This window comes from Protopterus annectens, chromosome 15.part0, assembly GCF_019279795.1.
Source record: "Protopterus annectens isolate FY-2018-M chromosome 15.part0, PAN1.0, whole genome shotgun sequence".
Classification (NCBI taxonomy): Eukaryota; Metazoa; Chordata; order Ceratodontiformes; family Protopteridae; genus Protopterus; species Protopterus annectens.
The window spans coordinates 761,929,842-761,945,043 of NC_056749.1; the positions used below are offsets into that span (position 1 = coordinate 761,929,842).

General features: G+C 36.0%; 1 protein-coding gene across 1 annotated transcript in view; it reads left to right on the top strand.

The window, feature by feature from the left end:
* Positions 1-15,202, top strand: part of LOC122790049 (gamma-aminobutyric acid receptor subunit alpha-3-like) — a 1,812,576-nt gene that overhangs the window by 384,906 nt on the left and 1,412,468 nt on the right. The window contains exon 2 of the mRNA XM_044057615.1: positions 10,247-10,467. Within this exon, the coding sequence (XP_043913550.1) occupies positions 10,247-10,467 (221 nt within the window). The remainder of the gene's footprint in view (positions 1-10,246; positions 10,468-15,202) is intronic.

The following is a 15,202-nucleotide window of genomic DNA, read 5'->3' on the forward strand; positions in this document are numbered from 1 at the left end:
AGCTTTATACATCTTGATCAACAACCTTTCTGACCTGTAGTTTCCTTAAGGTTGAAAAAAAGGAGAGTTGTTTTCTTCTCTTTCAGTGTGATGTCAACAACCACCAAACAGGCCTGGTTTAAGAAAAGGTTTAGCTGATGTAGTCTTTTGAGAAAGGCAGTGGTAGGAGACTTGTTAATGGGAACAGTATGTGAGAATACAACCTGAGATAAAAATCACAGTGCATATTGCTCATATTGATAATCTCAAAGGGTTTTACCAAGTGATTAGAGTCATGCCTGTTTTTATAATAACATTATCTCACCCTTAGCCAACAAGAAAGTCAAATACTTGTTTTGCCTACTTTTCATAGCAAAAATTACAAAGATGTGCAATGACGATATAACTTGCTCTTCTCCTTGTTAACAAGGCTTAATTTCAATCTAAGGCTCCCAAAAGACTACAGAATGGTTTATTGCAATACTTACATCACTGACATTTTCTAGTAATACATCAGCCTCAGCTTCAAGCTGAACAATCTGGAAATCAAAGCAGCCCTGACCTAATGCTTTAGCAGTTGGGTAACTCTTCTCAACTCCAGTGTAAGGATCTCCTATCAGGAATATAACATTTTTAGCAAAAGTTTTATTGAAGTCATCATCATATTGTCACATAACTTGTAGCATTTAGCAAAATTATTGATCATATCTGGGGCAAATTAACTATGACCGATTACAGCATCCTTTGGCAGTTTAACAAACTTAAACATATACCCATATACAAAATTTAGTTAGAAATACAACTGAACATCAAAGTATTACCTTTACATCTAGATTACTTAAGGACATCCTAATCCACTTTATTGGCTTTGGTGACTTACTAAGCAATAGTTAAATTCTACAACCATAACACCAGAAACAATTCATGTTAATGACCATCCTTCACATGTGATTGCTTGTCTTTAACTTTACTTATGAAGGACTTTACATAGGAACATGCACCCATGCTTGTTCCATTTGTTAATATCCCACCATGACAATATTGGGACAATAGCGAGTGTTTGGCATAACAGTTAAAGTGTTTACCTCACAGACTCAAGGTACAGGGTTTGATTCTCACCTTTGATGAAAATTGCCCAGGCTTAAACTAGCCCATAAGAGCAGCTAGCCTAGCACTTACCTGTGAATCTGTAAACCTATGCAACATATGAAATTATAGCTCAGATAATGGATCCTATTGATTAATATATGCTTGCTGAAATGCTCTACCAGAAAACATCAGACTACTGTCTGATCTTAAGAGCTTTAAAAGTTAACTAAAAAATCATCTTACTGAGGAAAGCAAATGTAAATGTAACCATGATCAATTTAAACTTTCTGTGTTTCAGTGTAATCAACATATGAATTGTATAATCCCTAAGTTATCCAGGCAAAGGTAAAAATTTGTAATCTTATGGTACAAGTCTATTCACTTATCCCAACAATGGCTGCACAAGATTGTACTTACTTCATCAAAGGATAAACAGCATAACTTAGCGACTTCACTACTGCACTTAGACTGTTTGTTCCTTTAGTTTAAAGAGCTTTATTCCTTATAAAACATCATCTGCATCTTTCATCTTGTGTCATTATGGATATGTATAATCTCCTGTTATTGTTTCCTTGGCATAATGTGTTTTCTTTCCAAAGAAGCAAGTATATTTTGCAATGCTTTATTCATTTTGTGATATCATGTACATCCTTTTGTATGTTTAATCTCCATTTTTTATACTATTGCACAATATTTATGCTTTACATCTTGCCTTTTAGTACAAGCCATTGCTGAAAACAGTCTTATTACCATTCTACTCAAACAGTTAACAAATGTAAATAAGCAATTAAAAGCATAAGACTTGCTTCAAAGGCTGGACAAGTGTATCAACAACTGCAGATACTAATGCTAAATCAAACAACACCATACTAATGAAACAAAATAAGAGTCATTGGATCAAGATAGACAACATCAGCCAAAATTTTATTTCAATCTTAAGGGTGCTAGAAGGAATGATAAAGGAATATTCCGGCTCTATTGGATACAAGGCCCTCCATATAGCTGTTAAGCAGACCAAGGCTACATCCTCTAAGTAGCAACCATTTTCAGCATACAATGTTCTCAGTCAGTGGTCTATCAGGTTTAGCAATCTGTCATCTACCACTTTAATATCCCTTCCCAAAATTTTTGGCAAGTTGTTGCCATTAGTAAACGGCAGCTTGCTAAAAAGGTAAAAACACAGGACTGCCTACATTATGGCCATATACTGTAGTTAAGGCATATTTGTCCTGTGGTATATCAACTTTTACAATAATTTCTTTTCCATCAGTATTGTGAGCATGTTCTAGAAAGACAGTTACAAGTACTATTGAACTAAGATGCTCACAATGTTCTTAGTAGACTCAAACACACAGTTTAACAATAAACTTGGCCATTGTTGATAATCTACAGGGATGTGTTCCAGCATTCAAATCATGACAAAATATTAATGTCTGCATGCTTAGTCTGAATGAAATTATGAACAGTATGCAGGTTTGTTACAGTATCATACCTTAACTGGGATATGGTTCAAAGCCTGCATAACCTACAGATAGCTTCAACTATAAAGAAACAAATCAACAGTTAATAATATAGGCTTTTGTGAGGTAAACTGGACTGGTATTTATTCCTGTTATTATGACTATACAAGGCATCTTTTGCATTCACCCCTGCTCGTTTAGGTATGCCTGTAAATTTACAAGAGGTAGTATTGCAATCATATAACTTGCAGTTTTTTTCTGCTTGTAGTACAATCAGAGGAGGTGATATAGATGTTGACAGAAATTAGTTACTTAATTCTGAAAGCAGGTTTGCTTACAAAAACAACAGGCCATGTCTATTGTCCCAAAGGTTTTATGTGACCTTTACATTTAATGACTACCATGTCTGGAAATTTGAAGGCATGTGGAAATCTCATTTCTGCCACAGAGACATCTGATAGTGGCAAATTATCCCTGCTTAGTATTAACATCAGTGGACAAATGGAAAAACTACCAAAACCAGAAAGTAACAAAAACTGTGACAAATGGCAACAGTTCAGTTTTTGCACTCACACCAGTGGAAAATCATCTTATAAGTGGATTGCACAGCAAACCACAATAGTCTTTCTTTACTTAACACCATCCAAAATTGATATTGTATCTCTCAAATTCTGAATTTTTAATTTGGTTTTCACAGTACATGTATTCATTTTCCTCTTAGCCAGAAAATAGCCATGCCTGGGGTAGACTGTAGCCTAAAGGTCCAATGTGCTTGTTCACTAATAGTTCTAGGAACAGACCAATGGAAGGCATTGAGAGATTAACCTGCAATTACTTAATAGTATCATTATATTCCAGACCCTCTGCAATGTTTTGTTCTTACTTATTTTGCAAACATTCTATATGAGAAAGTGACATTATTATTGTGTCTTCATTTCTCCATACCACAGTTTGCAAGGGTTCCAACTGCCTTGTTTTGAAGTCCAAGTGTAATCTTTATCAACAGTCTTAGCAAATAGAAAGTTAGCTTCACATTGAATTGAGATGGAGTGATTTTAATTGCATTGTAGCAGTAGCACTTGATTTATCAGTGCTGCTAAATGTTCTAGATTTTTGTTTGAACTACGAAACTACATTGTCCTGTGACATATTCCAATGGACTCCAGTAGAGGATAGGTAAACACAGATATGGTTTTCCCTAATAAGCAGTGGTCATCTTATCATAAAAGTTTTCCAACAAATATATACTACTTTTGGGGAAAAAAATGAAGCTTAAAATTGTGGATTAAGTCAGTTTGCAGTCTGCAATGAACTATTCTTTCCATCTGTTCAATGGATAGCTTTGTCCCACCCTCCCAAATTTTAATAATTATTATACATCTGCACATCAAGCAAAAAGTCTAGTCTCATAATCTTGAACATGTACACACAAAATAATTACAAATATGTAACCCATTTGACAATGGAGATCTTTGTTAACTGTGCTTGTCATCTTCAAAACATCCCAATGCTTTTGAATCCATTTGTGATGTCCAGCCAGTATCCCACTGGACTACCAGCAGTAAGTGACGTCCCCCACTTAAAACCTGTGTCAGTAATTAAGGAGCCTCAATCCTCACTACTGACTCCAGTGTGGGAGCATCATGGAAAATGCCAGAACACAGAAAACATGAGTAAAATTCCACAATTTCCCTTGAGAGCACAACAGGAACATGCTCTATTTTCCAAGGACTGGATTATATACCCCTGTCCACCCCAAATGTAATCCCTTATACACTTCAAAGCAATGTTTTCCAGTTTAGAACCTCTGACTCACTCACACTCAAAACAAATTTAAATCTCACATACTCAAACAGTTATGGGTAGCCTGATAAAGATTTCCAACTGTGTTCCCTCCCCAATACAAATGGTAAACACTGCCACCAGAATCAGACAGGGCTACAGTATACAGCCCTTCAAAGGGTGATTGAGTGTTAAAAAGATTAAATACCAAAATAAATGGTAGCTATGACCAGAAGCAGCCAGGCATTCAAGATGACCTGAAGAGTATCAACCAGGTATAAACACTCTTTAATCTCTAAAGAACTCTCTGATTGTCCAGCCACAATTTAAGGTAATAAAAAACATTTAATAATAAGTAAAATGATTACAAGGATATAAATTAATAATTTTCAATAAACACCAGAATTCAATCACCAGAAATATAAAATTAAACTGTAGGATAGAAGTCCATCATTTTAGAAAAAACTCTAAGTAACTAAACTTTCCTAATCTAACTACAAAAAACTGTCCCTGATCTAAGCTAAAACACAACAGCAAGGCAAAGGCAGGCTTACAGTTGTGATGAGTTCCTTTTCTGTATAGTTTCTGTACAGCACTGTGTCTGACAGCAACTCTTCACTAACTGCTGCTCTTAATGAACTGCTCAGTATTAACTTTAGTAGTCACTTTTATATTCCAGGTTAAGAGTCTCAACTGTCTTATTTTAAAAATAAAAGCTGTTTAAAAATATTTTTCATGTCAATCAGCTGTTCAAATAATCACTTAGTAACCAGGAACATTCTAATGACATCATATACTGTTCAGCTGACTCTCCACAGCCAGTTTGTACTTTAGAATCTACATCACAAGCATGTGCAATTATAAATATATCAATCACTGACATATTATTTAAGCATTTTGTATAAGAAGGGAGATTCTCAACATTTTAAAAATGTATTTACATTTTCACAATTAGACATGCTGACATACAAGACAGGTTAATCTAAAAATATACACAAACCTCCTGCCAGACATGCTAACACAGATTGCAGTGTTTTCATTTTCTTCACACCATTTATTCAATTTTACCACACTTACAAATGAAGAAATGTGAAATGAAAAGAGAATGAATATAAATGTATCATATACCAAGATCTAAAATGATTAATGCAGACTTAAGCAGCAGGAGCATTTATCAGAAAAGTATTTTGCAGCTGCATGCACAGCTTAGTAAATTTTCCATAGCATGTTTTTAATGTATTTTCCTATCCTCTTTAGTGTGGTAATTTATAGGTTTTAATGCCCACATTACAGAAGCAGTCTGTGCATGATCCTTACTAAATACAAAACCGAACCAACACTGCAAACTGTTGACAAAAAAAAAAAAATACAGGACAAAAGCACCTCAGACACCAGGAAATCTTCAGCTATTCAGCTCTTTAATGAACAAACCATGGTGCCCCACTGTAAGGTTAAGTGCTTTTCGTCTGGTTCAATAACCAGACTTCTTCAGACAAATAACAGCAGGTACAAAGTAACTTTTATACTAAAATACACTTCCCTCTCCGCCCCCTATTTACTCAATTATTCAATACAAAATCAATTAATCAATCAAATAAATTCTTAAATCTATAAGACTAAAACTAACCAAAATTCATTCATTTAAAATTGGCTATATCGTCACCAGTATTAAATAAGTACATTAACTACAAACATATGAAAAAATAAAGCAGTAAACAATCAATTTTTAGTAATGAAAGGTAAACAATGAAGTTTTTTTTAAAAAAAGGATAAAATAAATGCATACAGTTTAAATTCTAAAAACTCCCAACTAACAACATTCAACCTTACATTCACTGTTTATGTTCACACTTAGATGTATTCAAATTATATAAATATGTGTATTGTCCTATGTTGCTAATAAACAGCAACAATATAGAACAGGACACCTTAACGTGGCAAACTAAAAATTGATTGCTTACTGCTTTATTTTTTCATATGTTTGTAGTTGATGTATATCCAGATCCAGGGATGTAATCATGTTACTGCACTAAGCATTCATTATGCCCCTTTCAGTATGCAACTGTCCAAACACTTGTCACAAATAGAATGACCACAAATCTTTCTTACTAAAAATCATTAGCCTACATTGTAAGAATTATGCAGACCATCTGAAAGCCTTGTCTGTCTTCTCAGTATTGTACAGGCTACTGAGAGGTGATCTCTGCCTTACAAACAGAATTTCAGCAGACCCAATTATGTCAGGTCTATTACACATTCACAAATCCAATGGTATAACAAATGCTGATCAAGGGAGCTCAATCTCCTTTGCAAAATAAACTGGACATGTTGGAAGGTCAGGTATGTATCACAGAGAGTACTGCTTCCGTTAAACCATCTTCCACTCCACATAAAGCAAAGTACTTCTCTTACTTTATTCAGATTTGGATGATTGGATAGGACACCACATATTAACTCTCAGTTTAGCACTACTGTCCATTATAGATAGTAGGAAAATGTAAATGTCCCAACATATCCATGTTCACAGAGTCTGTGGGTTATTTGTATGGAAAATATAAGGGCAAAAACCTACCAAGGGAATGTAAAATTAGGCTTCTTAAAATACTCCATGATCTATAGCTTAGTAAGTACCTATGATATTACAAAGCTGTACTGAAACTGACAGGGTGTTATATCACATAACTGCTCAGTACAGGCTGTGTCTATGAAATGGTGTGTTTGGATGGAAATGTTTGAGACAATGTGGTTTGTGAGGTACAACAGCATTTAATTAAAGAGACAGCCCTTTTACACTTGTGTAGTTCATGGAAATAATATAGAGCATTATAATTATTATAACCTTTATGTTATGTCTATGAGACCTGGAGATCAAGAAACTCACCTTGTGAGTGAAGCTCAAGAGGTGACTTTTGACACCCTTGTCAAAAACAATTTTTTGAGTTATGATTAGGAAAACAAAATTACATTTCTTTGTGCAGATGTAGCTTTACCTGCTCCCATGTTCTACAAAAGCTAGAAAAGAAGTATTGTAGTAGCGTAGTATTATAGTATAATAATACTATATAGTATATAATAATAGTATATTATTGTAGTAATATTGTGTTTTACAGTTTATAAAGCTGTAACATGCCAAAAACTGCAATATAGGGAGCTGCGCAGATGAAGAACATTGGAAAGTCAGTAAACACTTCATTTGTACTTAAAAGCAAATGGCCAAATGAATTAAGTTGGTTTATTAGCTTCCTGATCCTCTTCTGCTGTAGCCACTGAGAAATGTAAAACATTGCACTAGTAAAATAAATGATGATGGAGGTACATAACAATTGTTCAGAGGTTCTTTGGTGATTATTAAGTTATTATGAGCCTTGCCAAGTTTACCCTAAATTTACCAAACTATTGCTGATATTTATTAATACTCCATGGAAGTTTATGGCCGTGATATAGGCTTGTACATATCTAGTGTTCCAAGGCTGCTTCTGTTCATTAGTGACAAAGGTACCAAGCCAGGAGCAAATCTGCAATTTCCCATCCATTGGTCCAAGTTATATTTAAACATTGTTAGGGATGAGCAGTTCTTCTTATGGATAGATAGCCTATTTCAGATTAGGAGTAATCACTGAGACACATATCTGCCCCACCAACTTGTCCTGCTTATGTCGCACATGAGGTTTTGGGCTTTAGAAGAGGCATTTCTCATTCTATTTGTTTTGCATATGTGCAACAAATTCATCAATGTGGGGTTAGGGGATGCCTTGTTAGGCTAGGCATAGATTGCCTTGCAGCAGTCTGTTGGTGTATGAGTACAGGGATAGGGCTTTCAGCTGGTCTGCATAGGACTTGTTGTTTATTCCCTGTATTCTTTTTGTGAAGACCTCTGTGGTCTTTTGAGCTGTTTCAAGTGCCTGGTCAGGTACATGCTGAATGGTGCAGTGTACTCAAGGACTGGTCTGATTAGAGCCAAATACAGTGGAACAATGACCTCCTTAGACCTGGATACCATGCCCTTACTTATAAGTTGTGCAATGTAAAATGATTTTCTCATCACAGTACATATGTGATGGCCAAAGGTTAGGTTAATGTTAACATGTGCACCAAGATCCCTGATCACTGGGCCTATTTTTAGAGGTGTATTATCAATGTGGTAATTTCCAGAGGTGGTCATCATTCCAAAGGGTAATATAATTAATTTTTTTCTCATTGAGGTTTAACTTATGACCCTGGCACCAGTTGTTTGTCTGCATCGGACCGTCTTGAAGGGTATCTCTGTCATTAGGGGACTGAGTGGCCATCCTTAGTTTGCAACCATCTATAGACTTGCTCAGCCAGAGGCATTTGGTGTTTGTCTTCACTTCAGATAAGTATATATTAAAAAGGAGATGTCCTAGCACCAATCCCTGTGGGATTCCACTTGTGACTAGCCTCTTTCTTAAGGTGGATTTCCCTTTCCTAACTTCATGTGTTCTATCAGTGAGCCAGCTGGCTATCCATTGGGTGACATATGGGTTTATGACTAATTTTGTAAGTTTATCTACAATGCACTAATGAAGTATTGTGTTGAATGGCTTGGCTAGGTTAAGATAAGCAGTGTGCACTATGTTGCCCTTGTTCATATCTTTAGTGTCCTTCATGACAAAGTCCACCAGGTTATGTAGACATGACCTCCCTTTGGCAAAAGCAAACTGGGTATGGTCAGGTATCTGTAGGCTTTCTATGTCATTGTTTATCTGACTTGATAATTCCTTCCATGGCCTTGCATATGATACTAGTCAGACTTGTGGACCTGTAGTTGTCCCTAATCTGAGGAAGGCCCCCTTTGTGTAGAGGGATAACAGTTGCAGCTCTCTATTCATTAGGCATGAAGCCTGTCTTGATGCTATGGTTAAATAGACAGTCCAGTGGGCCTAACAAGTCATGTTTCATGCTGTTCAGGAAGCATTCTGAGATATTATTAGGGCCCAGTGAAGCAGTGTTCTTAGCCTTAAGAAGCATAGTGAGAACTTGCTCACAAGTTATATCTAGTGTTGAAATGGTGGGGTATTTCCTGGGAGGTGAATTGGGATGATAAGGGAATAAACTGGAGCAAAATTTATCTGCCAACAGATTTGCTACATCCTCTCACTCTGTATAAGTGGTTCCATTCACCACTGTTTTGACAGATTGGTGTTGTCTTTAAGCTTGCAGGTATAACTGACAAAAGTCTTATGGTTGCACTTTGCTTAGGCAGCTATTTTTAGATCCCCTGAGTTGTTTGTTCAGATTGATAAGAGAGTTTTTACCTTGCTGGGGAATACGTTTCCTGTTTTTGGACATGATATTCTTTCGTTTGTTTTGCAAACTGTTTGTTCTAGGATTCCACCAGACTAACTTGCTTTAAGAGATTGTCTTGTGTGGTTATTTTCATTAAGTACAACTGTCTCAATACAGATATTTACACAGTCGTACTGAGTTTTTGTGAACAGTTCAGCTCAGGATCTCAGGATTTGGGGAGTTTGGAATTTTTCTGGACTGTTGCTTTGTAGAAATTAATTACCCTTTGGATATTTATTAAATATTCATGGGTTAGCTGAGGTCCCAGAACTTAATACTGATATCACAGATGTGACAGCTTCAGACCATAATCACAACACCCAATGTACTACAGAGTAATTCTATATTGTTCTCTAGCTGAAATAGCAGTGATAATACTAGACTACCTGGCCTGCTGAACACTGCGGTACCTTACTTTCTTGCATCATTTCATCAGCTCCCTTAACAAGCGTTAGTGACAGAATTATGCTGCATGTGTCATTTCATAAGAAGACAAAAAAATGTCTAAGGCAAGTTATATGTTTATCTCAATTATTTCTGTTTTCCGAAATTGAACAGAATGCATCAAACATAAATGCAAAACCACACCTTCTCTTTCTAATCTTGAATGTTATTTTTTTACAACGTAGGAATATACAATTGATGTATTCTTCAGGCAGAGCTGGTCAGACGAGCGCTTAAAATTTGTTGGTCCCATCAAAACCCTTCCTCTCAACAATCTGCTAGCCAGTAAGATTTGGACTCCAGATACCTTCTTCCACAATGGCAAGAAATCAGTAGCCCACAACATGACAACACCTAATAAGCTACTGCGACTAAGAGATAATGGCACACTGCTTTACACAATGAGGTGAGAGAAGTGATTCTATGTTTTACATGAACAGTATAGAAATGCAAATCAACGTTCTGCTTTTCAGTATTAGAGTATCAGAATTTGAGTAAATGTTACTGATGACTGACAATTTTAGAACAAGCATACTATAAAGAGAATAATGCTGGCACATTTCTCTGTGTTGAATTTGTTTAGTCACTAACAGAAATATTGCATCCTTTCTGCATTTTGCAGTATTAAATCTTGATATTGTACAGAAAGCCATAGGTAATACCCGGTGTTCATATGTGATGACATTTTACAGCACCTCAGTGGTGCAGTATCTTTACACATAATTGTCAAAGTATCAGGAATTACAGACAAAATTTAGAAATATCTTGTCTTCTCCAAGATGTCACTGTGTTCTAAGGGCTTCATATCTATACATTTTCTTAAACTGAATAACTGAAAAATTACTTTATGAAATTTCTTTCCATTCTTGATGAAAGAACTCATGAAATATATAAGTAAATGTATCATCCTACTTTAATGCAACTGTCTAGAGTTTGTTGATTTTTTTTTTTATTTAAAAATGTAAGCTATTGCATTTTAAAATGTATCAGTGCAATAAAGTTACTGAGTGTTCTGCTAATAACAAAATGTCATGAACTTTATAAAACCTGTTTGGAAATGTATAACTTATTAACTGAAAAATAGAGAATTGATCTACTTTTGGATTAGCAAATGAAGTCTAAACTAATAAACGCATTGTTCAAATCAAATGTGAGGCCATAGTCACTGTATTAAACTATTAGAGTTAAGAGGTACCTTTAGATGTCCTGGTTAGCGATAATGAGAACCACCTGAGAAAACAGGGTTACCTATTTAAAACAGTGATGTTCAAAGGGTAGCTTGCTCCAAAAGAAAAACTATTACAGTTCCAGGAATTTTAATTTGATCTGACAAAAACAAAAACTTATCTAGTGATCATCAGCATAACCAGTCATAATACTAAAGTGGACACTGGTGATAGTATTGTTATAGCCATTTACACTGTAGGTCAAGGAGACTATAATGTATGTTGGAACTGGAAAACAATGCACGTGTCTTAACTCACCAATCTTTTCCACCCAATGGTGTTTTCCAAACATATGAGTCCTCCAGCAGTACCTGCATTCTCCTCTGGAATATGCTTTCTCTTTCCTCCAGTCCTATCAGGCATTCTTCTCAACAATGTATTTAGTCTCTACTGGTCACATAGCTTTTTAAGGGACCCTTATTTTGCAGAATGGTGTATAAATTGTAGAAAAGAATGTCTGAAAGGACACATCTCCATTTTACCAGATACACCTTCCAGAAAGTAATTGCAATTCATGTGTTCCCACTTCTTGGTATCTTCTGCAGCTGATAAAGTTGCAGTTTCTTGAGAGGGAGACATTAGCTTTTAGTATATATGTATCATTCTCTCTCTCAACATTAGACTGGATCCTTACAAACAAACCAGACAAACTGAAAAAGTAGGCTGCCTCTCAGATTGCGTAAGTGACCACACACTATCATATGCCATTAGAACTCAACATAACCTAGATAAACATATCTATAATCATATATGAAATACAACCACTTTCAGCAAAGATGTTTTCAAATAAATACTAACACAATATAACCGGACTGTACTTAGAACAGTCCCACTAGATACTGCTGTGGAACATTTTAATAACATATCCTTACAGACCATAAATAATCTAGCACCCGTACATAATAAAAGAGTAAATTCCAGCCCTGTCCCATGGATATCAAAAGAAAAAAAACTCATGATAAAAAGTGCTAAACCCTGGGAAAATTGGTATAAAAATAGAACTCAAAATGCCTTCCAGAAATGTTGACATCTTAGAAACCTTGCAAAACTCCATGTCAATCAGGACAAGCATACATACTATACCAATCTACAAGACAAACATAGAAACAACCCATAACTTTTTGGTCATCACTAAATAAACTGCTCCACCCTGGCAAAACCACCACCCCTTCTCCAAAAACAGACAATATGACAAACTCTGTCTCATCACTGTTTAATTCCTACTTTATACAATCAATATTATCTTTCTTAGACACTAATACATCTGACCCCTCCCCTCTCTACCCCTGTCCAACAAAAACCACCAACAGCTCTTCAATTTTAGTCCAGTACCCACCTCATTCATAATGGAGTTGCTCCTTAAACTAAAATCTACCTTTATAGCTGTAGATCAACTACCATCAGACTACCTAAAAATGGCCACAGATGTCATAGCTTTCCTTGTGCCTATACTAATAGGTCATAGCAAAGATGTATCCCATCTCTGTGAAAAAATCCTACATCATACCACTGCACAAAGGTGGTACATATACAGAGTTTAATAAATACAGACTAATAGCAATTCTCTCCCCCTCTACAAAATATTAATGAAATGCATCCATATACAGCTGATGTAATACCTAACCTCAAATAACCTGCTGCAAGAAACATAACATGGCTTTAGGCCCCAGCACAGCACCACTACGGCTCTACTACATTTTACCAGTATAATAAACCAGCATAGAAACAATGGCCTGCTTGTGTCCACCATGTTCTCAGACTTGTAAAAGGTATCTGTCTTGTACCAGCAAATGCTCATTCAACTTTCCTCAATAGGACTTTCACAAAACTCTTACATATCTCGAAGGCAACAGACCTACTCATCCTTTCAACCAGTTACTACTGGTGTCCCTCAGGGCTCTATCCTGGGTCCTCTCCTATTTAATATGTTTATTAATGACCTCCACTCACCATGCTAGTTTAGTTCAGTATGCAGACCACTCAAGATTCATATATACAGTCTCAAAATAAATGAGCTCCAAAACGTCACCCAAACATCTTTCTCCTCTGTAGAAACTTGGCTCAAAGAATCAAACCTCCAACTCAACCCCAAGAGAACTAAATTAATTCTTTTTACCTTAAAAAGCCTCCCAAAATCCAAAGCAATTTTTCACCATAAAAATCAACAAATAATACTGTAATTGAAACAGTATCTCAGTAAACTTCTAGGTGTTATAATAGATGACAATCTCAAATATGACCACCATATACTGCACACCATTAATGCTACACACCAGAAACTAGGCTACCTTTATAAGATCAATGGATTCCTTTCAGATACTACAAGAAAAACTCTAGCCACCACCTTCTTACTGCCAACTCTCTCATACGCTGCTCCTACCCTAATTAACTTAAACAATACTCAAAGAAAGAAACTCAAATCTTGCTACAACAAAATAGCTAAGTTTGCCACCAATCTCCCTCATAAAACCCACAATTGTCATAGCTTAAGGTGATTAAACTGGCTTGAACAGCACAACTACCTAAAATATTCACAAGTCACTACAACACACAAACTCATTCATCATCCAGAAAAATGTCCTGCACTACAACACTTATTACTGTCCTACTGTCCAAGGGAACTCCGTTTTAGTAACACATTCTTATTATTCACAAATAACTCAAAAAATGTTGCAGGAGATTCACTATTGCTAAATTCTGGAATAGTATTCCCACACAAATAAAACTGTGACAAACTCAATAGTTTTGAAACACTGTGCAAACATCGTATCCAATACTGGTTCTGCACATGCTCATCACCAGGTTAAGACTTTGTGCTCAACATGCAATACTCTCCTTAAATAGAATACTCTCAACCTCTCACTAAAATGACAAAACAATTTTTATACATAACTGGTGCCTGTACAATCCACTAAGTTGCATGTGGGCTTTCTCATTAGTAGCTTTTACTTCTGAAAAATCTTAGAATGTATAAATGTAAGTACTGTATGTGTATAATTGTAAATAGAAATGTAACTGCTCTGTGTTTAACTGGAACTAAGTATAATGTAATGTAAAAAACTGGAGATTTTCTGGGTCTATATTAGAATCGTGAAAGCTGTTTTTCACGAATATATGTTCACTGACACATAAATGTCGACGAACGAGAACAGTGAAGGACAATAACAGCGAAAATGAGAACGCCGAACGCATTCCCGGAAGTAACAGCGCCATACAGGTAAGGTAAACCTAACTGAACAAACCTTACCTAAAACACTTTTTCAAATGTTTTTCCAGGGGGCAAGCCCCCCTGCACCCCCCACACCCCCCTACTTAAATATACCAACTCCAAGACCGCACTACAGTGGGGAAATGTTTTTTTTGTTGCTACTTGTTTATAAGTTGTATTTTTGGAAGGATTCTTGCAATGCCTCAGGGTCTAGTTTGGTAGGTGGTCACCTAGGCTGTCTGGGAGACAGCCTTTGTGATGGATTAGTGGGAGTTTGTTAGTTAGGGTCCAGTGAAGAGTAGACTGCTTTTTGCTGTGTTTATCCACCCTGCTTGGTGTGTGTATCATCTGAGTGTATCCATGCAGGTTAAATCTGAGGAACAAGTTTGCCAATCAGTATTGAAGTCCTCTTCTATTATAGTTTCTTGGCTAAGTGTGGTGGATGCCCAGGATAGCAGGTTTTCAATTATAAACGTTTTATTGCCAGGTGGAATGTATACTGATGGTATGACTATATGTTTATTGTGGTTGATTTCTAGATAGGAGGCCAGCAGTTCGGTATTATTTAGGTCAGGATGGTTTATTTGTAATTGCCCCAGTTTTAGAATATTTTTATGCATTATAGCTACTCACTTATGATTTCTATCTTGCCTTAGAATGTTGTAGCCAGGGGGTAGGATTTCTTTGTTGTCTATGTGTGCTTTGAG